The sequence below is a fragment of the Typopeltis vanoorti genome, chromosome 19, assembly GCF_054136105.1.
Source record: "Typopeltis vanoorti isolate ZY-2024b chromosome 19, IOZ_Tvanoo_1.0, whole genome shotgun sequence".
In the NCBI taxonomy this organism is placed as follows: Eukaryota; Metazoa; Arthropoda; class Arachnida; order Uropygi; family Thelyphonidae; genus Typopeltis; species Typopeltis vanoorti.
The window spans coordinates 81,961,500-81,987,291 of record NC_143567.1 but is presented as its reverse complement, the minus strand read 5'-3'; the positions used below and the strand labels follow the sequence as shown (position 1 = coordinate 81,987,291).

At 35.5% G+C, this 25,792-nt stretch overlaps 1 protein-coding gene across 1 annotated transcript in view; it reads right to left on the bottom strand.

Annotated features, from left to right (window-relative positions):
- The window catches only part of LOC150096294 (uncharacterized), a 232,568-nt gene that overhangs the window by 145,091 nt on the left and 61,685 nt on the right, over positions 1 to 25,792 (bottom strand). The window contains exons 5-6 of the mRNA XM_090409393.1: positions 14,364 to 14,485; positions 6,234 to 6,278 (exon numbers count right to left, since the gene is read on the bottom strand). Of these exons, the coding sequence (XP_090265519.1) occupies positions 6,234 to 6,278; positions 14,364 to 14,485 (167 nt within the window). The remainder of the gene's footprint in view (positions 1 to 6,233; positions 6,279 to 14,363; positions 14,486 to 25,792) is intronic.

Below are 25,792 nucleotides of genomic sequence, written 5' to 3'. Positions count from 1 at the left end.
CAGAAATCTGCAATTGAGCAGGAGGCAAGCTTATTGCATTTGGCCAAAAGTTTGCTTTATATCTGCTGATAGTTTTCTGCAGTCATTACAGGCTGTAGTATAAGCTGAGTGAAAGGTTGGTAATTTTTAGTTTGACTACTGAGTATATGCTGCATTTTTAGCTCAGGCTGCTTTTGTTGGAAAAAAACCAAGGTTTGGATAAGAGTTGGGGATTCTGAGTAGAATGGGGAATAAAGGCACTCATTCCAGTAAGAATAATTTCAGTTATTAGATCAGAGCAAGTGCTTGTATCAAGAGAGTGAAAGCAATAATCAGATCAAGGAAAAGGCATAGGAATCCCAAACGTCACTTCAGTTGGTACCCTTGTAGTGCAATTGGACACGAACCTGTGATTGGATGGGAGAATGCTTGATAAAAAGAAACAGACTGAGAATGAAAAATTTTTTCATTCTCAGTCTTCACTGAGTGTATATCTTTAAAAAAGTTGTCTTGATAATGTCAGTTTGAGCTGGTGAAATTATGTAAATAATTAATTTAGTTAGTAAATTAACTATTTTCATTTCGGTTACATGTAGGTTTTATTTCAGAAACCTCAACATGAAATGTATATTCCACGCCACTGCTTGAACTATGAAGCCAAGGCATTTAACATGATTCCACATGGGAGGCTGTTATACAAACTCAAATGGAATGGTATGTAAAATAAACTTGTAGCATGGACAGGTATCAGAATGTATTGCATGAGCTGAGCCTAAGAGGAAGGTATCCATTGGTGTACCACAGGGTTCTGTATACTTTGTATTGTCTGAGGTTATATTCATTTATTTGTGGATAATGGTAAGGTGGAATAATATCAAATTCCAAGTTCTGTATCACATTTGATACAGAACCCCTGCAGGCTGACTTAAATCAACTAATTCTATGTGAAAATAACTATGATGCAGGTCAAGTATACAGTTATATTAATAGGAATTTTATGTTAATAGTTAATCAAGACAGAGACTTAGAGTTATAGTGGAATAAGTTTAGGAACCACAATGCATTTGATAACTACTGCTGAAGAGAACTTCAAAAATGGAGGTCATTCTCCAATTTTACAAGCTTTGTTAAGATCTTATCTGGACTACTGTACACAGATATGGTCACTTGGGTTCCAAAGAGATGGGAAGACAGATGAAAAGAACCAGCAATGGGTAAACAAGATAACTGGCTGATGTAATGCACATATATGATGGATAGAAACATTGTATCTTTATTGTAATAATCCCCATACAGTATAGATATAAGTGAGATTTTGCAGCCAATGACTGGTGAATAACTGCTGTAATAAATTTGGCATGCAAATTAGCAATAAAAAAGACAAAAACAGTGAAAATAGGCAGAAACACTGAAAACATCAATTGCATTCTAAATAGAGAACCTATACAACATATAAAACATTTCAGCTATTTAGACACAATTTTTAGTGAAGATGGCAAATTAAATATAGAAATAGATAACACAATTAATAAAGCTGGTAATGTAGGAAGTCAGCTGAATAAATTAATATGGAATAAAAAAGAAATTAGTCAAAACACTAAATTAGCTGTATATAAGACAGTGTTCAAACTAGTTTTAACTTATGGATCTGAGAGCTGGGTTAGAAATAAAACACTGGATCAAAGACTAGAGATCACATGAGAATTCTGAAAAAGATTAATGGAGTGAACACATAGCATCAATGGCAGTATTGTACTAAAAAATGAGGATATTAGAAAAGAACCAGACATTAGCAGACTTGATCTCAGTTGGTATGGCTACTTAACAGAATGGGAGAGAAAGGGTTAGCAAAACAAGTGTTATTTGCCAGGAAGGCAGGAAAGAAACCTAGAGGAAGACCAAAATTTAGGTGGATTGATACAATAAAAAATGCCTTAGAAGACAGAAATTTAAGGTCTGATAATAATGGTATCTTGACAGATAAAAGATTAATTTGGAGGAAAATTGTCGATAAGGAGTTAGTAGTAATGCGACTTCTTCATGTAATACTAACATAATACCCTATACATCCCCCCCCCTGAGGGTATGTGTCAGGAATTTAATGATGAGCAGTGGATGCAAAACACAGGGTCATCCTTGGAAGCTAGTAAAGAGTGTGATTAGGAAACATAGAAGGCTGAGATTCTTCTTATGGAATGTGTGTGCATGCAAAATGGGCTGATGTAAAATGTTGTGAGTGCATCCTTGATGAAGGTGTTCAAGGAGAGCCATGATAAATATAAGATGGAGACTAAAGGCTCTCTCACAATGAGTTCTTGAACTCTATGGTGGGGTTTCTAATGATAATAACCAAAAAATAAAAACAATGATTAACTATGATGACAGCAAAGTAGTACTATAACAGATATTGTTTCTTAGTGCATTAAGAAATTCTGTGTATATATATTTTTTCAAATTTAATATTCATACATTAACCATCTCCTTATTTCAGTTAAACCTTTTATCAGAATAATCAACCCTACAGGGTGCATAAGGGTCAAAGCCATATAACTGAGAGGAGACCTTCACATAGCCTTTAAAGGAATGCAGAGAACCAACCAGGGCTTCTGACCTAATGTCCAATCCTCGCCTTCTCGTGGTGCACCATGTTGGGTATCTACTTGGATATTGAACGAACGAGGATGGGCTGGCAATTTGGGATTTAGCCTACCAAATTGTATTCTTATTGGTTAAACCAAAATAAAAAATGATGATACAACAAGACAAAATTTCATCGCCCAGTTAAACAAAGGCCCCCATTGTTTTCGCCAGGGAACTAGGATGAACAGTGAAAAGTCAGCTACTGGAACAAATCTGAAAGCACACCCCAACTCAACATCGCAAGAGTTAAAGATCGGTACTATCACTATAAGACTGAATGGCAAAGAAATGGAGCTAGCTGAGGAATTAGATAAGTACCAGATCCACATAATAGGGTTGACTGAAACAAAAAAGACAAAAATTGGCGAGATCTTTCTGAGCAATAAATACAAAATGTTATATTCAGGCAATGACAATCAAGGAAAAGAAGGAGTAGCCATAGTATTCAACACAAAATACGAGGCTAATCTTCTTGAATGGCATGCAGTCTCAAGGAGCGTGATGCGGGCTAATGTCAGAATGGGGAATTGGACAATGAGACTTATTTGTGCCTATGGTCCCTCAGAAGGTTCTACTAAGGTAGAAGTGGAGGAATTTTTTGATACTTTAGAAAAAGCAACTGACACAATGAAAAAGGAAAAGTTGGTCCTTGTTGGGAATCTAAATAGTAGACTAGGAAATGATTGTCAGACATACAAAAATATTTTGGGAAAATTTGGAGAAAAGTGCAAAGCTAATAATAATGGCAAATACATGTTGGTTTCTATTCAGGACATGGACTGGTTATTACTAACACCATGTTCCAACATAAAAATGTGCACAAATTCACATGGAGAGAAGAGGCAAGGAATAAGAAAAGTATCATTCACTATGTTATTATTGAAACTGAAGTTTTCTCCGTGGTGCAGGACACCAGAGTGTACAGAGGATTTGAAATTGGAAGTGATCACTATTTAGTGTTGAGGAGGATAAAATTGAATTTCATATTGAAAAGAACACCATGTAAGAAAGTTTTAAAGTGAATAAAAGTTGAGCAGCTCTCAGATGTGAACTGTAGACTAAAATACACAAAGATTATTGAAGAAAAAAATAAAAGAGTTTGAAAACAGAAACCAAACCTTACAGATTCAGTGGGAAGCCTTGAAGAAAACCCTGATTGATTCAGCCAGAGAGTCATGTGGTGAAGTTGTCTGCAAGGACAGAAAAATCAGAACTCCATGGTAGACACAGGAAGTTAAAGATGGAGTGAAGGAAAAGAAGAAAGCATATCAAAAGTTCCTCACAAATAAGTTAGCTTGTGCTCTTAGAGAATACAGAGGCAAATGTAAGAAAGCTAAACACTGAGTAAAAGTAGGTAAACAAAATTCATGGGAGGACTTTTGCAGGAACATACAAAATAAATATCAAGAAGTGGAAAATATTTTGCAGGTTGTTGAAGAAGCTTAGAAAGGGAGGAAATAGTGCTGTAAAAGCATTTAGAGATGATAAAGGTGACTTGAAAACAGGAGAAAAAGATATCCTTGAAGTATGGAGTAATTCCTTTGAAAAATTGCTAAATGAAAGCAGTGATAGCACAGTGGTAAAAAACACTCAACGGGCATACAGTCAGGAATACATATCCATACTTGAAGTAGATAAAGCCATCAAAGGCTAGAAATGTGGAAAGACAGCAGGAGTAGATGATATTCGACCAGAAATGAAGTATGGTGGTATAAAAGTCTTACAGTGGCTGCACTGCATAGTTCAGAAGGCCTGGACAGAGGGAAAAATTCCCGATGACTGGAGTAGAGCTCTCATAGTACCCATACATAAAAAGGGAAATAAAACTGAATATGAGAATTACAGAGGTATTTCCTATTGAGTGTTCCTGGTAAGATTTATGCAAGTATACTTGAAAAAAAGTTGAGAAGAATTGTGGAAGAAAAGCTTTGTGAAGAACAAGTTAGATTCAGGTCAAATAGAGGCTGTCAGGATCAGATCTTCACTTTACGACAAATAGTGGAGAAATCATGGGAATATAACAAAGATCTGTATTTAAGTTTAGTCGATTTAAAAAAAAGGCATGTGACAAGGTGCCAAGGGAGAAGCAATTCAATACGCTACAGTTATATGGTGTCAATGGAGAATTATATCAAGCAATACTTAGTCTTTATTTGAGTTGTAAGTCAGCAGTTATAACTGAAGTAAGTACAGGAAGATGGTTTAATGTTAAATCCGGTGTCAGACAAGGATGTACATTATCCCCTCTGTTATTCATTATCTATATGGATCATATTATGAAGGAAAGTGGTATTAAACATGATATCAAAATTGGAGATGTTAATGTCAGCTCTTTGCTTTATGCGGACAATGTTATACTTCTATATAAATCCGCTACAAGAATGCAAGATTCTCTGACTAAATTGAATAACTGTTGTAATAGATATAGTATGAAGGTCAGCATTAAAAAGACAAAGACAATGAAAATAGGCAGAATTGTTGAAAATGTCAACTGTGTTGTAAACGGAGAACCTGTGGAACAAGTAAAACATTTCAACTTCTTAGGCACGATTTTTAGTGAAGATGGTATATTAAATATAGAAATAGACAACAGAATCAAAAAAAAAAAAGCTAGTATGGTAGGAAGTCAATTGAATAAATTCATATGGAATAAGAGAGAAATTAGTCAGAACACTAAATTAGCTGTATACAAGATAGTGTTCAAACCAGTTCTTATGGATCTTATCTTATGGAAACTTATGGATCTGAGAGCTGGGTCAGAAGTAAAACACTTGACCAAAGAGGAGAGACCGCAGATATGAGAGTCCTGAGAAAGATTAGAAGTGTGAACAGATAGCATCAATGGCAATATCATATTAAAATGAGGATATTAGGAAAGAACTTGAGATTGTCAGCATCCAGGAATGTGTTAGCCGAGCTAATCTCAGCTGGTATGGTCACTTAAACAGAATGGGAGAGGAAAGATTAGCAAAACAAGTTTTCTCTGCCAGGTTGTCAGGAAAACAACCCAGAGGAAGACCAAGATATAGGTGGATTGATACGGTACAAAGTGCCTTAGACGATAGAAATATAAGATCTGATAATTTTGGAGTCTTGACAAGTAACAGACTGGTTTGGAGGAAAATTGTAGATAGGAAGTTATAATGATGTAAATTTTTCATGTAGTACTATCATATCCTGTACACCCCTTGAGGCTACATGGCAGGAATTTGATGATGATAATCAACCCTACCACCATTTTGGATAACATCCTCAAGTGCCTTTCCTAGCTTATTTAATCTATCCTTCAATAATGTAAAACAGTCAGTTATTGCTCAACGATGGTGTGAACAATTTCCAGCTACATATTTCATCATGCCAATAAAACCAACACACAAACCTCATAATTTACAATACTATAACAAATTATACCATACTATCCAGAATAAAAGCAACACGACTGATTTTTATTCTATTTCATACATTATAAAAATAACATGTACAATGTATATGATAAACTTATCTTTTTCATAAGGAATACTTCAGAAACTAAATAAGCACTTTTTTTTTTTGCAAGAATATTTAGTTATTTATATAAAATTATAAATGAAAACTGTGAAGCTTTGATAGATTACCAGCTTTTGCTGCCAATTTAATCTTTTTTGCCATTTGTTCTTTAGCTGAAAAAAAATTAGACATTTTTTAAAATATATTATACATATATTAAATCAGAAATATACACAAAATCTCTCTCTCAGTTACACAAACACAATTTTTAATGTTAATCTCACCCTATATAAAAGGTTGTAAACATAAAATACATTATTACTGTGGGTGGACTAAGGATATGATAATCTTGAAACTGCTCAGGAAATCAAACAGTACTTTTTCAAGTCCTACAGAGCTGATCAGATTATCGAATCCTTAGTTACACCCACAGTAATAATGTACTATAGGTTTACAATCTTATTCAGGCTTGTAATAATAATAATTATTATTTCTAATAATCACTCCATTAAAATCTTCCCTTCTACATGAGTCTCCTTTGAACATTTCTTTACAACATCCAATGATATAATTATTAAAATCCAACTCACTAATTACCAGCTCATCACTTCATCCATCATCTCCGAAGTTTTGTGCAATTTCACATGAAATGCCTGATATTGGTTGTCTGTTTACAAATTAAATTAACTAATATGATTTTGGTTCGAGGATACATAGTGATTGGTCGGCGAATTTAGTGCTAAAGTTGGTGATTTTTATCAGTTTTTATTGTGTTTTCCTTTAGAAAATTAGTGTTTTGAAGTATACTAGTGTAGATTTTAGTGTTTTATAGTCTATTTAGTAATTTATCATATTTTTATTAGATATTTTAATATGGAGTATAAGTTTAAAATGGGGCCAAAAAAGGTAATGCTAAAAAAAAGCACTGCAGGCGAGAAGGTTAGCCCTGCCAACGAGGTTATTGTGCACATGGAGGAGGTTAAGGAAAATGAATTAAACGCCAAAATAGCGAAGTTGAAGTAGATCATCAGAGAGAGAAAGAACGTGGGAAATGAAAAAAAGTTGATAGACGTTTAAATAAGCATAGGGAGAAAAAGAAAAATGAACAGGAAAATAAGAAACAATAAAGCAAGGAAACAGGTAAATCAGGAAATAATGAAAATCTGGTAATTGACGTTGTTAGTAAAAAGAAAGAAGTTATTTGGTATGGTGACTCTATAATAAAACATGCTATAGATGAGAGAGTTATGACATCGAGTTTTCCTGGAGCGAAAATTAAAAATATAATGCAAGTAATTCAAAAACAGAAAAGAAAAGTAAATGAAATCATAGTTGTAGAAGGTACGAACGATTTAACTGGTGATAAGTTCAGTATGAGAGAGGACATGAAAGGGTTGCTGGAAGAGGCAAGAGTGAAAATCGTTAGTTTCCTCGCTATGATAAAAATGAATTAAAAAGAAGGGCTATGATGGCAAATGATTCGACGCATAAGCTATGTAGAAGGAATGGATGTGAGTTTTGGGATGTGTGGAGTGAGTTTCAGGGAAGATTGGATTTGTAAAAGAGGAATGGCCTACACCTGAATGCGTTTGGTATCAGGAGTCTGGAAAAACTAATAACTGGTATGAGACCTTACACAAAGAGTCAGGGAAACTAAATTATAAAGAGAGGAATGGTGTGAATGTGAGTGAAAGAGCGACAATGGTATATAACTGTGTTAATGAGGGGATATGGGCTTAATCAAGGAAATGTTGACGAGGCGAGAATGATTTCGGGTTTGTGTTCATCAAGTTCGGACCCATCATATGTGTGCAAAGATGTCTACATGTGTAAGGCATTAGGGAAGACTAGAGATCTGTAAGTTGTCCAACTGTGTCAGGCAGACTGCAGACAAGACAAGACAAGACAAGACAAAAGAACAAATAGGTAGATTATTATATCTGTACACGAATGCTAGGAGTATCTGAAACTAGTCAATATGTTGCAACCTCAGATTGTAGGTGTTGAGACCTGGCTATCAGATTCAGACCTATTAACTGGTATCGAGTGTCATGGATATAATATTTTTAGAAAGGATAGGAGAGGAGGGGGGGGGGGCTGCTAATGATATCAGATGACTTGAATCCAGTTAGAGTTGAGACCTACGAATGTAGTAATACTACTAACAATATTTCATGTGGCAGTGAATTTGAAGCCATCTAGTGTGAGGTGGAATCTAACAAGACAAATTACATAGTGGCGTGTTGTTACAGATCTGGTGGATCGGTTGCTGGTGATGAAGAAAAGCATCACCAAATAGAAAAGGTGAGCGTGAAAAGAGTAACGATAATGGGAGACTTTAATCCGGATGGCATAAGGGTTACACATACAGAAGAAGTTGTTCAGTTAATGAGTGCCCATTTCGCAAAGAGCTATCAACCTGGTGAATGCAACATTGAGCTCATTGTTACCTCTTCACTAGATGAAGAAAAGCAGGTGTGTGAGGCCGAGGTATTAGAGCTTTTGAAAAAACTGAATAAGAATTCGGCAATAGGGACTGATGGAATATCGACATGTGTGCTAAAAGAGTGTTCGGCTGAACTAGCCATTCCTTTGACCAGGATGTTTAATGAGTTTCAGAACAGGGAAGTTCAGCAGGAATGGAAGGAATGTATGGTAATTCCATTGCATAAGGGTGGTGCAAAGACCGATGTATCCAACTCTCGACCAATTAGTATCTCAGGAGTGGTGGTGAAGATTTTGGAAAAATTGGTTAGGGCCCGCATTCAGAAATGGTCCGACAGTGAATCTCTACTTTGCATGGTTTTACTAAGGGAAGATCATGTTTTAGCAACTTGCTCACATTCTATAACAATGTTACCATTGAACTAGTAGACAAGGGGAATGGATACACCATGATACTTTTGAATTTTGCTAAGGCTTTTGACAGAATACAGCATGGCAGACTGCTGCATAAATTGGAGAAAATGGGTTTGGGTTATACAATATTAGCATGGATAAGAGGATGGCTGACTGAAAAGTGGTATATGGGGGATCTGAGTCTGCAAGGTTTAAGGTAACAAATGGTGTACCCACAAGGATCAGTGCTTGGTCCACTGTTATTCAATCTGTATATTAATGACATTGGGAAGGATTTGACAAGCAACATACAATTATTTGCTGATGATGCAAAGGTAGGTAGGGTAATCAGGAATGCTGCTGATATACAGTCTTTGCAGAATGATTTGAATAGGCTGGAATTGTGGGCATGGGAAAATGGGTGTCAGTTTGATATCAGTAAATGTGAAGTCATTCACTTCGGCATGATTACATATCCGATGTCGTATTATATTGGTGGGATCTTGGAGTGTTAATAGATAGGAAGTTGAAGTTTAGGGGCCATGCGGCAAAGATTGCAAATACAACTCAAAAGATAATTGCAATGCTGAAACGAACATTCACATGTAAAGATAAGGATGTCATTTTGCCTCTTTACAAGGCCTTGATAAGACCTCACTTATTGACTATTGTGCGCAGGTCTGGTCTCCGTTGTGATTCTGATACATTGGAGAGAGTACAAAGGAGTGTTAAAAATGATATCAGGATTCTGAAATACTGATTATGAAATTAATAAAGAACATCTCGGGATGCAGAACATATAAGGAACTTTTTCGAACAGCAAGGAATAGAGAAGACTGGAAGATCCTGCTCAAGAGAAGACTCAACCCATCTTAGACGGAAGAGAAGAAGAAGATTATGAAGACAGATGGAGAATTTGTAAACTACAGATACTAGCAAACAGGAGAAAGAGGGGTTGATATGATTGAGACTTACAAACTTCTGAAAAGGTCATACAGGATCTCAATTGATGGAGGGTGGGGGAAGGACAAGAGGGCATCCTTGGAAGCTGAGAATGAAGGCAGCCAAGAAGGGTGTGAGGGCTAGATTATTCTCTCAGAGCAGGTGCTTGATTGGAATGAATTGCCATTGGATGTTGAGTGCAAGCAGTGTGAATGAATTCAAGAACAAGCAGGATAGCTGGTGTGTGTAGTATGTGGTCTCTCTCGATGAGGCTCTGACTCCCTGGAGAAGATCTCTCTTAATAATAATCATATCCTCCTGCCATAATCATTTGTTTTTTCTACTGATCACTTTATCAGAAGAGCTTTCTGAATTTTCTTGACTAGATTAGCTAATCAATGCTCATAGTGTACTTTATTATTATTAAGGGCAACTCCAAGGAGTCATCAGACTCATCGAGGGAGTCCTAAACATCATGTCAATAACTATTCTGCATTTCCATATTATACTTTGCTTTGAACTCATTCATAGTGATGGCACTCATGACAGACTCTGGCAACCTATTCCACTCATTCACCACTCTCCAAGTAAAATACCTACTTCTAACACCCTTACTAACTACACTCTTGCTCAGTTTCCATGGATGGCCTCTAGTTCTCCCACAGCCACCACACCTGTTATGAAAAATTTCCTCTGAATTAATCTTGTAAAATCCCCTGAGTAATTTGAATTTCTGAATCATATCATCCCCTTTTCCACCTATCAGCCAGTTTCTGTAACCAACAAAACTTCAATCTGTTCTCGTAGGGTTCATTCCATAGACCTGCTACCATCTTGGTTACTCATCTCTGTATCCTCTCTACCACCTCCCCATCACCAAGAAACCCTGGTGCCCAGATCTGCACGCAGTAGTCAAGATGGGATCTTATCAAGGCTCGATAAAGAGGAACAATAACCTGCTGGTCTCACCATCATCATCAGATTTCTGCCATGTATCCTCAAGAGGTGTACAGGATATGATAGTACTACATGAAAAATTTACATCATTACTAACTTCCTATCTACAATTTTCCTCCAAATCAGTCTGTTACTTGTCAAGACTCCAACATTATTAGATCTTATATTTCTATCGTCTAAGGTACTTTGTACCGTATCAATCCACCTATATCTTGGTCTTCCTCTGGGTTGTTTTCCTGACAACCTGGCAGAGAAAACTTGTTTTGCTAATCTTTCCTCTCCAATTCTGTTTAAGTGACCACCAGCTGAGATTAGCTCGACTAATACATTCCTGGATGCTGACAATGTCAAGTTCTTTCCTAATATTCTCATTTTTAATATGATATTGCCATTGATGCCATCTGTTCATGCCCCTAATCTTCCTTAGTACTGTCATATCTGCAGACTCTAGTCTTTGGTCAAGTGTTTTACTTCTGACTCAGCTCTCAGATCCATAAGTTAAAATTGGTTTAAACACAGTCAAAACCCTAAGTTAGGTTTACACGTAACTTAGGGTTTTGACTAATTTCTCTCTTATTCCATATAAATTTATTCAATTGACTTCCTACCATACCAGCTTTGTTGATTCTGTTGTCTATTTCCATGTTTAATTTAACATCTTCACTAAAAATGGCTGAAATGTTTTACTTGTTCTATAGGTTCTCAATTCACAATGCAGTTGACATTTTCAACAATTCTACTTATTTTCATTGTCTTTGTCTTGTTATTGCTGACCTTCATAGCATACTATTACAACAGTTATTCAATTTAGTCAGGGAATCTTGCAGACTTGTAGGGGATTTATTTAGAAGTATAACATCGTCCGCATTCTTCCACAATTCTTCACAATCGTTTCTCAACTATAAATCTTACTAGGTGTGTTTTAGGATTTGTTCCAGTAGCTGACTTTTTGCTGTTTGCCCTGGTTCCCTGGCGAAAACAATAGGGGCCTTGTTTTACCAGGTAACACCCCAGCCAGCATGAAATTCTGTCATGTTGTACCATTATTTGATATTTTGGTTTAAGCCAATAAGAATACAATTTGGTTGGCTAAATCTCAAATTGCTAGCCCATTCTCATTTGTTCAGTATCGAGGTAGATACCTAACAGGGTGCACTATGAGAAGGTGAGGAGTGGACTTTAGGTTAGAAGCCCTGGTTGGTTCTCCACATTCCTTTAAAGGCTAAGTGGAGGTCTCCTCTCAGTTATACAGCTTTGATCCTTAAGTACCCTGCTCAGTTATTAAGTTATTAATTAAAGTTATTATTATTATTAAATAATAATAATGGTAAGTTAATAATATAAGCTTTGTTTTATTTTTCTAAATTTTCCCAAAACATTTCTGTGTGTGTAAATCATTTCCAATTCTGTTGTTTAGATCTCCAAGGACAAACTCTTACTTTCTGTTTGTGTCAGCTGCCTTCTGAGAAATTTTTTAAAAAATTTCTCAAATCCTGTTTAGTAGAATCTGTCATTGAAGATTATCTTTATATTTAGCACTGAATACTATAGCTACTCCTCCTTTTACCTGATCATTACTGCCTGAATATAATATCTTGTATCTATTGCTTATAAAAATCTGACCTGGTAACACCTATTATGTCAATCTAGTACTTATCTCAACTTGCTATAGTGATAGTGCTGAATGTATTTTTTTATGTTGGCCCAAGTGATTGTCATCTGCTAGTTCCATTTCTTTTCTGTTGATAATTCCCCATTGTTGATAGTGCTAATCTTGAATTTTGCTGATGTTGATTTGGGATTTTTTCCAGTAACTGACTTTTCGCTGTTTCCTTTGGTTCCCTGAAAAAACAACAGGGACCATTTTTAACCAGCAAATGCCCCAGCTAGCATGAAATTCTTTCATGGTGTTGTACCATTTATATCAGTTTAAGCCATGACTATCCAACCTTAGGTAATCTGAGGGCCACATCACAATGCATATCTAGTAATTTGGTGAACAGCAGTGACACAACCTCAAAAGCTCAACAAACAAACAACACTAATTGCACACTAATCGCGCAATACAATAAGCCAATAAGAATACGATTTGATCAGCCAAATTAAAAGCCTAAATTGCCAGCTCATCCTCGTGCATTCAGCATGCAGGTAAATACCTACAAATGGAGATGCACAAAGAGATGGTGAAGATTGGACATTAGGTCAGAAGTCTTGGATGGGTCTCCACATTCCTTAAAAGGGTACATGGAAGTATCCCAGTTATCCAGTTTTGACCCTCAAGCATCCCATATTAAATCACAAGGTTTATATTTTATATAGTTTTTTTTTTTTTATTCCCTCCCAGCAAAAGTTGTAAACCTATACTACCTACTCACGTAACTAAGGTACCTTTACTGGTGTGGGCGGACTAAAGATTTTTTTTTTTGTCTTCTATCTTTATTAATTTTATATATTTTTTACATAATCTGGAAACCCTGCCTCTAGAGAACAAATAAGTCATTTTTCAGATCACTTCAAGCCACTAATAAGCAATAAACAGAGGCATTTGTCTGATATGATGATATTCGTTATTCATCTCCTGCCTACACACATATATATATACACTGTAAAACCCCGTTTTTATGTTCCCGCAATTTACGTTTTCCTGTCATATACGTCATTTTCCGTTGGTCCCGTCGTAAGGCCTATTCTTACGATATATCATTTTCTTGCCATTAACACTTGATGTGGATGTTATTTCCCGTGAATTGCGTTTTTTTCTCGGGTGGTAATACTGATTTTCGAATCGATTTCTGCGGAAATATGTGCATTTCTGTTCCCAGATGGCATTGCTTTCAGCTGTAAGTTTCGCTTTCGCCATCACAGTGACTTGCATGCTTGAAGCAGTAATGTAGTGATGAGCGATACCGTGATTTTTCAGTCACAGTATGAATTGATCTTGCAGAATTTCTGTTACGTAATTTAGCATCTGAAAGTTGCTTTCAAGTTGCGGTGTTGGATTATCCATGTTAGTAACATGGAGAAAAAAAAAAAAGAAAATGTATTTTGGTAGAAGAAAAGATGGCAATTCTGTGATGTGCAGATTGGCATGCCGGAACACGTGTGCATTTAGCAAAAGATCTTGGACTCTCCGTGTCCACTTTGAACACGATAGTAGTAAACAGGTCAAGCATTGAACTCAATGCAAAGCAATCTGGCACTATGTCAAAAAAAAAAAAAAAAAAAAAACGAAAAGCAAAAACAATCAACAATTAAAGATTTTTTTAAATAGATAAATGTAAGTAATTTTAAATTCATTTATTTTCAGTTATTAAATTTTGTAATCAAGTATGTAGACTCACATACTAGCAGCAAGTCATCTTTTAGCCTTTTTTTTTAAATTTTTTTTTTTTTTTTTACATTTACTGCTATTTACACTTTTTTTTTTCCATCAGTCCCCTGAAAAGCGTAAAAAAAGGGGTTTTACTGTATATATCTATCTATATATATATATTTTTTTTTACTTATGAAGAAATACTTACTGTTTTCTCTCTTATTCTTCTTGGCATACAAAACCTTATGCCTAAAATTTATAATGTCTTCTGAAAGATTTCTTGGCTTCTTCATTTCTTTTTCTAGTACTTGAACATTAAATTTTGTAGTTCTAAAAGTGAAAATAATAAATTAAAATATTCTATATTTATTTTCAAGTGAATAAAATTTAAATAGAACTATACTTTCCTTTTAAATATTTATATAAGAAACAAAATACTTGTTGGTGTGCAATATTTCTTGTTCCTCCAGCCACTCCTTACCAAATGATAAAATGACTCATGGATTATGCATAATCCATAATCTAAGAGCAGTTCTCTGCTTTCTAAAAATACACAGCAGAAAAGAAAAAAAAAACAAAATTAAGGAGTCGATATTGGTGTCTCAATAGTTCACAGTGTCCATCTAATATTCATTATGAATTAAAGAAGTTAAGCTTTCTTTTGGTATGAATCATCTTATAATAATGAATATCTGCAGAGCAGTTTGTTGAATAGTTTGCTAGAACAAACTTCACAAAACTCCAAATCACCATCAGCCTAATAGGCATCAATGGAAAAGAAGAACTGGCAGTACTTCTCTAGTACTAGGTTGATATAATTGGTGTTGAAACAAAGATGACAAAAATAGGTGAGACACTCTAAATAATCTGGGAATGGAGTAGTTATAGTATTCAATATCAAACAGGAGGATAAGCTTCTTAAATTTTAGGCAACGTTCAACAAAGTGATGTAGCAAACATCAAAATAGAGAATTACACATAGAGATTTAATTATGCCTATGGTCTCACAGAAAGCTCTACTAAAGAAGTGAAAGAATTTTGCAAGTCACTAGAGAAAGCAGCTGACACAAAGAAAAAGCTGGTCCTTGTTGGAGATCTTAACAGCAGAGTAGAAAATAAATAACCAACATACAGAAATGTTTGGAAAAAATTTGAAGTGAAGAACAAAGCTAATAATAATGACACATAGCTGCTGAATTTCTGTTCACATAGACTACTCATTGCTAACAGTATGTTCCAGCATAAGGATGTGCACAAATTCAAGTGGAGAGAAAACATAAGAAATAAGGAGGTCTCAGCAATGTTTTTATGCTGGTTCAGGACAAAAGAATATTCATTAGATTTGAAATAAGAAGTAATCACCATTTACTTTTAGCAGAATAAATATCATACTGAAAAGAAAAGTGGTCATTTGCATTCTGAGGAGAAATATAGACTCAAACATACAAATATTATGCAAGTAAACTAGAAGTCTCAGAGAATCGGTGTCTGTTTAAGAAAAACTGTTTGGAGATATCTAGTGAAATTTTTTTTTGCAAGCACAAAAGAAATCAAAACTTCTGGTAAAGAGAAAATATTTCTGGAAAAGAATGAAACACATTAAAAGTTCCTGGCAAGTGAGTCAAAGAAATAGAAAATGAAAGAAAGCTAAGTGCTGTGTAAAACCAACTAAACAAAAATCACGGGAAGACTTTGGCAAGAATACAGAAGATGAATATCAATAATGGTGGTGATATGATCTGGAGACTACAAAAAAAAAAGCTTAGAAATGGAGGAAAGTGTATAGTAAAAGAAATCAGAAAGGATAAGGGACATGAAATAAAGATATTCCAGATGTGTGGAGTCATTACTTTGAAAGATTGCCGAATGAAAAACGAAGTGACAGCACAGTTGTAAAAATAATTATATTTATAATTATGAATCTTCTTTTACAGCTGTTTCAATATATTACAATTGTATTAGTTTTGGTTTCATAACCATGTATGGTTGGTAATTGCCATGCACTTGTTTAGAAATTAATATTTGTTTAAAGAAAAAAAGTGACATTAAACTGACATTAGCATCTCCAATTTTGATATCAGGTTTAATACCACTTTCCTTCATATCAGATTTAATACCACTTTCCTTCAAATGTGATCCATATAGATAATGAATAACAGAGGGGATAATGTACATCCTTGTCTGACACCAGAATTAACATTAAACCATCTTCCTATACTTCCTTCAATTCTAACTGCTGACTTACAACTCAAATAAAGACTAAGCCCCATTGACATCATATAACTGTAGCGTATTGAATAGCTTCTCTCTTGGCACCTTGTCATATGCCTTTTCCAGATCTGCAAAACTTAAATACAGATCTTTGTTATATTCCCATGATTATTCAACTGTCGTAAAGTGAAGATCTGATCCTGACAGCCTCTATTTGGCCTGTATCAAGGTTGTTCTTCACCAAGCTTTTCTTCCATACTTTGCTTGTTGCCTTCTACAAATAATTTCTGAATGCTGTGATAAAAAATCCTGCCAGTTGCGAGATTCGTGATGTGATACAGTTTTTGATGGCGGAAAAACGATAGTGCTGCAGAAATTCACCAACAACCCTGTAAATTATGGGCCTAACATAATGAGTGACAGTAAGGTTAGACAATGATGTAGTTTGTTTAAAGAAGGGCACAACAATGTTCACAATGAAAAGCACTGTGGCTGGCCAAATGTCGTGACAGATGATTTGGTGAACACAGTGAACACAAAAATTTTTGAGAATTGTTGTTTCACAAATACAGAATTTTTTTTTTTTAATTCCTGGAAGTCTCACACATAGTGATTCATGAAATTGTGACAGAAAACCTGGAGTATAAGAAATTGTGTCCCAAAAAATGCTGACCAATGCACATAAATAGCAATGAGTGGATAGCAAAATAGCAAAAAATTTTGGAGCATCATGAAAATGAAGGAGATGAACTCTTTTCTTGTATCATGACTGGTGACAAAATTTGGATTTTGTACACAAACATTGAGTCAAAAGAACAATCAATGTAGTGGTGCCATTCATCATCTCCGAAAGCAAAAATATTCAAACAAGCGCCATTCAGTCAAAGAAAACAATTAATAGTGTCTTCTAGGATCCAAAAAAGGGATCTTCTCATCTATTTCTTCATCAAAGAACCACAATTTATGCTGATGTGTATTGTGAAATGCTAAAGAAACTCGCATGATTTAATATTTATTCAAAAAATCCTATGACTAGTATGTCTACTACATGCTGGAACAAGACCTGACTGTCATAACATGATGCAATTTTGATGTTTGTAATCTTCTCTCTCTCTCTCTCTCTCTCTCTCTCCAAGATTGACCGAAGAAAGACAAGCTGTATACACAAACTTGGAGAAAATTTATCTTTGAGAGATAGTAGTAAATCACCAATTTTTATTATGGGTTTTAAAAGCAATTGTTAAACTGAACTTCTGAATGCATTATTTATGTTGCACATTTCATACTTCAGAGTGAGTATAGTATACAAGGGAGGTATGGAAAGTTCTGATAAACACCTAGAACAAAAATTATATTAAAGTAACTGATATAATCACAAAAAAAGAACATATCTTATATATATATATATATATATATATATATATATATATATGTTAAAGATACCAAGCTATTTTTAAACCTGGTTTTACTCCATTTCCCAAGTAAGCAAACAGACAAGTAAGTCAAGTTTGCAGCTGCAAGTACTGTAAGTCTAGGCGACCCCACACATAGTGCAAGTCAAGGCAACTCATGGTAAAGGTGGATAAGCTCTGATCACTATTCTTAATATTTACCCTTAATGCAAAGCACATCACCTGGAGGAGATGTATGATCCTGAGATTTTTATTTAATAAGGTTAAAACACCTTATGGTAACCTGTTCTGGTAAAATACTTATAAGCTCTGTATTACTAAAATCTTGGTATTTCTAGCCTGGCTCCCACTGATGAGATCTCAATAAAGGTCGAAACCAGTCTGGGTAGTGGCCCCTTGCCTTTAATACATAGCATCATACATCTCCTCCAGGTGATGTGCTTTGCATTAAGGGTAAATACTAAGAATAGTGATCAGAGCTTATCCACCTTTACCATGAGTTGCCTTGACTTGCACTAAGTGTGCAGTCACCTAGACTTGCAATACTTGCAGGTGTAAACTTGACTTACTTGTCTGTTTGCTTACTTGGGAAATGGAGTAAAATCAGGTTTAAAAATAGCTTGGTATCTTTAACATTTATTATACCCAAAGTAAAATACTTTCTACACACACATATATATAGTGCTCTTTTTGGCAATGATGTTCTTTTTAGAGACTTCTAATTGACGAGGATCATCAGAATTCTGTGGGCTCTGATTAGCTAGTCAGGGCAATGTAGCATCCTTGAGACAGTAAGATAACAAGGTCAAACATAATGACCTGTGAATTTTTGACATATGGCAATAGAGAACAAGCCTCCTACTTCACATTTGAAGTGGTTAAAAAGGATAATTTTCTCAGATTCCCTTTTTAAAAGGAACTAAATTTAGGAATAGAGACAACTCATATTTTGAAGAAAAATAATCCTAAATTTTTGTCTGTATACTTCCATATTGCAAATATATAGCACCACAACATAACAGCTGTCTTCTGACTTGAATAGGTTTTGATCTCACAACAGTCAGTGAATGAACAGTATTTTCTCTAGGCACTTTTGATTATATATCCATTAAGATGCAACTGTTGAAAGACGTTAGGAGAAAAGTATGGGGGACAACATGATTTTGTGAAGGGGTAGGTCATGCCTCAGTAACTTGCTCATGTTTTATAATACAGTGACAGCTGAGCTGGATAAAGGTATTGGGTTTACAGTGATACTGCTGGACTTTGCAAAGGCCTTTGACAAGATATACATGGAATTCTAATCAATAACCTGCAGAAACATGGAGATGGATAGGAGGGTGGTTGATGGAGAGATATTAGAGTAGTTTATTCAGGAGTAGAGTCCAAAAGAAGGCATGTGACTAGTGACGTGCCACAGGGTTCTATTCTTGGATTGCTACTGTTTAATTTGTTCATTAACGATATAGAAAAGGATCCGAGAGGAACTGTTCAGTTATGTGATGATGATGCAAAGTTGGATAGAGCAATAGTTAATATAGATGATGTCAAAATTTTGCAGGATGATCTGGACATATTGGCAGACTGGGCAAAGGAGAATGGATGTCAGTTTAATGTGGCAATATGTAAGGTTACACATTTTGTGGTGAAAAGATTCCCAGCTGTGTACTACATTGGTAGAACTGTTGTCCAGGAAACTGACGAAACCAGAGACTTGGGAGTGTTAGTGGATAGGGAGTTAAAGTTTAGGGGCACAGAGCAAAAGTCGCTAAAGTAGCTCATCAGAGATCACTTGGTTAGTGAAGAATACTTTGACAAGCAGGTTATTGTTCTTCTTTATTCAGCCTTGATAAGACTCCATCTTGACTACTGCATGCAGATCTGGGCATCAGAGTTTCTTGGTAATGAGGAGGAGGTGGAGGTTCCAGAGGCACGTGATCAAGATGGTAGCAGGTCTATGGAATGAACCTTACGAGAACAGATTGAAGATTTGTGCATTACAGAAACTGGTTGATGGGCAGAAAAGGAGTGATATGACTGATTCAGAGGAAATTTTTTAAACAGGTGTGCTGGTGGGAGAACTAGGGGGCATCCATGGAAACTGAGCAAGAGCATAGTTAGCAAAGGTATTAGAACTAGGTTTTTTTCTTGGAGAGTAGTGAATGAGTGGAATAGGTTGCCAGTCCGTTGTAGGTGATATGACTGTAAATCAGTTGAAAGCAAAGTATGATAGTTACTGCAGAAATGTCTGATAGCTCTTGATATGATGTTTAGGGCCTCCCTCGATGAGTCTAAGGACTCCTTGGAGTTGCCTGTAATAATGATAATTTAATCTCACTTTTTTCACATTGCCAAAACTAGTATGCAATTTTAGTGCTCTTCTTATGTTTTTTACCTTATATGCTACGTGATATTGCGAGACATGTAAATAGTGTAAGTTTTCAGTAATTCCAGGCCTAGACCATTATCTGCAGTTTTTTTTATTAATTATGAGATTATCAGAATAAGATACAGTGAAGCATATCCTGGGTCATTTTTATATAACGAAACCTGTGGTGAATTCATCACTAAAAAACACACGTTCTAAGCACAGTAATGAACTACTTAATTCGTCAATATTTCATCCCAAGTATCTTGGGACATCATCAATACAGTAGTTCAAACAATACTAGGAATAACATACAGTTAGGGCACATGATTACAATGGAATCTCAATATGTGTGCAGTAACGTGTTATAGAAGTGAATTAAATATAACTGAAATAAATAAACAAATAATATATAAATATACGGAGAGGGTGTTTAAGGGTCAAAGCTGTATAACTGAGATGAGACCTCCACATAGCCATTAAAGGAATGTGGAGAAATGACCAGGGCTTCAGACCAACTGTCCAATCCTCACCTTCTCGTGGTGCACCCTGTTGGGTATCTACTTGGATACTGAACGAACGAGGATGAGCTGTCAATTTGGGATTTAGCCGACCAAATTATATTCTTATTGGTTAAACCAAAATAAAAAATGATTATACAACATGACAAAATTTCATGCCGGATGGGGCATCACCTGGTTAAACAAGACCCCCTGTTGTTTTCCCAAGGGGAACCAGGGCGAACAGCGAAAAGTCAGCTACTGGAACAAATCTGAAAACACACCCCAACTATCACCAGAGTTAAAGATCGGTACTATCAACATAAGAAGCCTGAATGGCAAAGAAATGGAGCTAGCTAGGGAATTAGATGAGTACCAGATCGACATAAGAGGATAGGGGTGACTGAAACAAAAAAGACAAAAACTGGTGAGATCTTTCTGAGCAATAAATACAAAATGTTATATTCAGGCAATGACAACCAAGGAAAAGAAGGAGTAGCCACAGTATTCAACACAAAATATGAGGCTAATCTTCTTGAATGGCAGACAGACTCAGGTAGAGTAATGTGGGCAAATATGACATTGAGAAATTGGAATTTGTGCCTATGGTCCCACAGAAGGTTCTAATAAGGTAGAAGTGGAGGAATTTTTTGAGGCTTTAGAAAAAGCAACTGACACAATGAAAAAGGAAAAGTTGGTCCTTGTTGGGGATCTAAATGGCAGAGTAGGAAATGATTGTGAGACATACAAAAATATTTTGGAAAAATTTGGAGAAAAGAGCAAAGCTAATAATAATGGCAATTACCTGTTGGATTTCTGCTCAGAACAAGGACTGGTTATTACTAACACCATGTTCCAACATAAAAATGTGCACAAATTCACATGGAGAGTAGAGGTTAGGAATAAGAAAAGTCTCATTGACTATGTGATTGTTGATAGTGATGTTTTCTCGCTGGTGCAGGACACTAGAGTGTACAGAGGATTTGAAATTGGAAGTGATCACTATTTAGTCTTGAGCAGGATAAAATTGAATTTCATATTGAAAAGAATACCATGTCAGAAAGTTTTAAAGTTAACAAAAGTTAAGCAGCTCTCAGCTGTGAACTGTAGGCTAAAATACACAAAGATTATTGAAGAAAAAATGAAAGAGTTTGAAAACAGGAATCAAACCTTGGAGATTCAGTGGGAAGCCTTGAAGAAAACCCTAATTGATTCAGCCAGATAGGCATGTGGTGAGGTTGTCTGCAAGGATAGAAAAATCAGAACGCCATGGTGGACACAGGAAGTTAAGGAGGCAGCGAAGGAAAAGAAGAAAGCATATCAAAAGTTCCTGGCAAATAAGTCAGCTTTTGCTCTTAGAGAATACATAGACAAATGTAAGAAAGCGAAACACTGTGTAAAACTAGCTAAACAAAAGTCATGGGAGGACTTTGGCAAGAATATAGAAAACAAATATCAAGAAGGTGGCAAAATATTCTGGAGGTTGTTGAAGAAGCTTAGGAATGGAGAAAAGAGTGCTGTAAAAGGAGTTAGAGATGATAAAGGTGACATGAAAACGGGAGAAAAAGATTTCCTTGAAGTATGGAGTAATTACTTTAAAAAACTGCTAAATGAAACAAGCAGTGATGACAGCACAGTGGTAAAAAACATTGACCAGGCATGCAGTCAGGAATACATATCCATATTTGAAGTAGAAAAAGCCATCAAAGGCTTGAAATGTGGAAAGGCAGCAGGAGTAGATGATATTCGACCAGAAATGCTGAAGTATGGTGGTACAAGAGTCTTACAGTGGCTGCACTGCATAGTTCAGAAAGCCTGGACAGAGGGACGAATTCCCGATGATTGGAGTAGAGCTCTCATAGTACCCATATAAAAAAAGGGAAATAAAACTGAATGCGAGAATTATAGAGGTATTTCCTTAGTGAGTGTTCCTGGCCAGATTTATGCAAGTATACTTGAGAAACGTTTCAGAAGAATTGTGGAAGAAAAGCTTGGTGAAGAACAAGCTGGATTCAGGCCAAATAAAGTGAAGATCTGTCAGGATCAGATCTTCACTTTACGACAAATAGTCGAGAAAGCATGGGAATATAACAAAGATCTGTATTTAAGTTTTGTCGATTTGGAAAAAGCATATGACAAGGTGCCAAGAGAGAAGCTATTCAACACGCTACAGTTATATGGTGTCAATGGTGCATTATATCAAGCAATACTTAGTCTTTATTTCAGTTGTAAGTCAGCAGTTAGAATTGAAGGAAGTACAGGAAGATGGTTTAATGTTAAATCTGGTGTGAGACAAGGATGTACATTATCCCCTCTGTTATTCATTATCTATATGGATCACATTATGAAGGAAAGTCGTATTAAACATGATATCAAAATTGGAGATGTTAATGTCAGCTCTTTGCTTTATGCGGACGATGTTATACTTCTAAATAAATCCACTACAAGTCTGCAAGATTCTCTGACTAAATTGAATAGCATTTGTAACAGATATGGTATGAAAGTCAGCAATAAAAAGACAAAGACATTGAAAATGTCAACTGTGTTGTGAATGGAGAACCTGTGGAACAAGTAAAACATTTCAACTACTTAGGCACGATTTTTACTGAAGATGATAAATTAAATATAGAAATAGACAACAGAATCAGCAAAGCTGGTATGGTGGGAAGTCAATTGAATAAATTCATATGGAATAAAAGAGAAATTAGTGGGAACACTAAATTAGCTGTATACAAGACAGTGTTCAAACCAGTTTTAACTTATGGATCTGAGAACTGGGTCAGAAGTAAAACACTTGATCTAAGACTAGAGACCGCATACATGAGAGTCCTAAGAAAGATTATAGGCATGAACAGATGGAATCAATGGCAATATCCTCGTTTCCTAATACCACTCGGCCTCTTTAATCAAAAATTCTACAGAGTTTCATGATAAAATAAAAGACATTCAACTGTTAAAAACCGATTTGTTAATTAGCTTCGGCATTGTCTCCCTCTTCACGAACATTTCCCACAAAGAAACAGTAGAATTATTAACTCAAAAATTTCCTTCTCATATAGTTGAATTATTCAAATTTGTTATTACATCCGGTTACTTCACCTGGAAAGGTCAAACTTACAAGCAAGAAAAAGGAAGAGCAATGGGATCTCTTTTATCACCAAACTTAGCAAATCAGTTTCTAGAACACCTTGAAGAAAAAATATTCACTTTTGAACCCAAACCAAAAATTTGTTTATGATATGTCGACACGTATTTGCAGTCTGGGATCATCCCGAACATTATTATGGAATTACAACTGTTTCTAGATAAAACAAACCTTCTTCACCCTCACATCAACTTTACGCTAGAGAAAGAATCTCCACAGGGTATCTCTTTTCTGGATTTACATATTCAAAGAAAAGAAGATGGCTCCATTGCCACATCTGTCTATTGCAAGTCTACATTTTCAGGTCGCTACATTCACAATTCTTCCGCTCATCATCCATCTCAGAAATTTATCATCATTAAATCACTAGTTTCCAGAGCACATCTTCAGAGGAGCAAATTCTGCTCCTCTGAAGATTCTCTAAACCAAGAACTAGAAATAATCAAAAATACAGCTATACTAAATGGACATAATCTCAAAACAACTCAAAAAATCATCAGTCACCTTCCCACACATCAACCCCAGACAAGAAGAAGAAGTCCATTTGATTCCCATACCTTACGTCAAAGGCATCTCCGAACGTCTTTCAAAAATTATGAAGAAATACAATTTTGCCAATACTTACAAACCTATCAACCAAATCTATAATTTGTTACCTTCTCCTAAGAACAAACTCTCACCTATGATGTTACCTGGCGTTTATGAGATCCCATGCTCCTGCAAATTGTTTTACTTTGGTCAGACAGGTAGGTCTGTTCAGAAACGCATCTCAGAACATCAAGACCACATTCGTCTTTTCAAATCACAGAAATCTGGTCTCTCCCAACATGGAGTTGAAAATCCAAACCACAGGATCCATTGGGAGAAGTCAAAACTTTTACACAGATCTTTATATAAATATGAACGTTTATATAAAGAAAGTGCTGAAGCCCTATTACACAGAACAAATTTAAACCGCAATGATGTTCTTACTATTCCTAAAGTATGGGAAATTATCATACAAAATTATGTAAAATAATCCTTACACATATATATATATAAATATATATATATTTTTTTTCTTCAGTTATATTTAATTTACTTCTATAACACATTACTGCACGCATATTGAGATTCCATTGTAATCATGCGCCCTAACTGTATGTTATTCCTAGTATTGTTTGAACTACTGTACTGATGATGTCCCAAGACATCTAAAGAACCTAGACTACATAAGGCAACTATTATAACACTAACAATATCACTCATGGTTTTATTGTTAGTGTTAATGTCCATGAAGATTAATATGTTCACTTATTAGAATGTCACGAACTAAATATCTGTACCTATACTCTTTTTCAGGTTATCTTGGAAGTAAAGAGATATACTACAGGCCATACTGCTTCCAAAGGTAGAGGGTTATTTGTTCGCTGTTACTATAGCAACAGTGATGCATGTTGCATTTGTAACTAAGCACATGTGTAGAAAATCCCCTAAAAGCCATCACTGCCCAAATCACACCATTCTATGTATAACATTACATTACGATTGCTAATGTGAAATTGCATATTATATACGACTCTCACAGTCATATAAAGTCATATGACTCTATACAACTGTGTGCCTTGGGATTTTCCAGAATTAACTGATAGGCTGTAACAAAGTAGATATCATATAATTTATCATAAACTGGCTTAAGATAAGTAGTGATTGTTTATGTTATGAAGTGAACTTCAATGCACATTTCCGAACATGACATATTTTATTACAATAATATATACATAAACACTCTTATCCCTTCATTAATTTAATGAGGAAGCTCCTCAACACCACCCAGGCTGTGGATAGTTTCATCAGATTGTGCATCTTCACTAAATAAAGATTCAGAGCTGTCATCTACTGTGAAACACACGTTTTCCACCACCTCATCTATCATTCCATCAAGGGACCAGAATTTTTCTTCTTCTTCAATAACATGGGTTATGCAACTTTTCCATGTGCACTCAGTACTTTTTTTGAAAT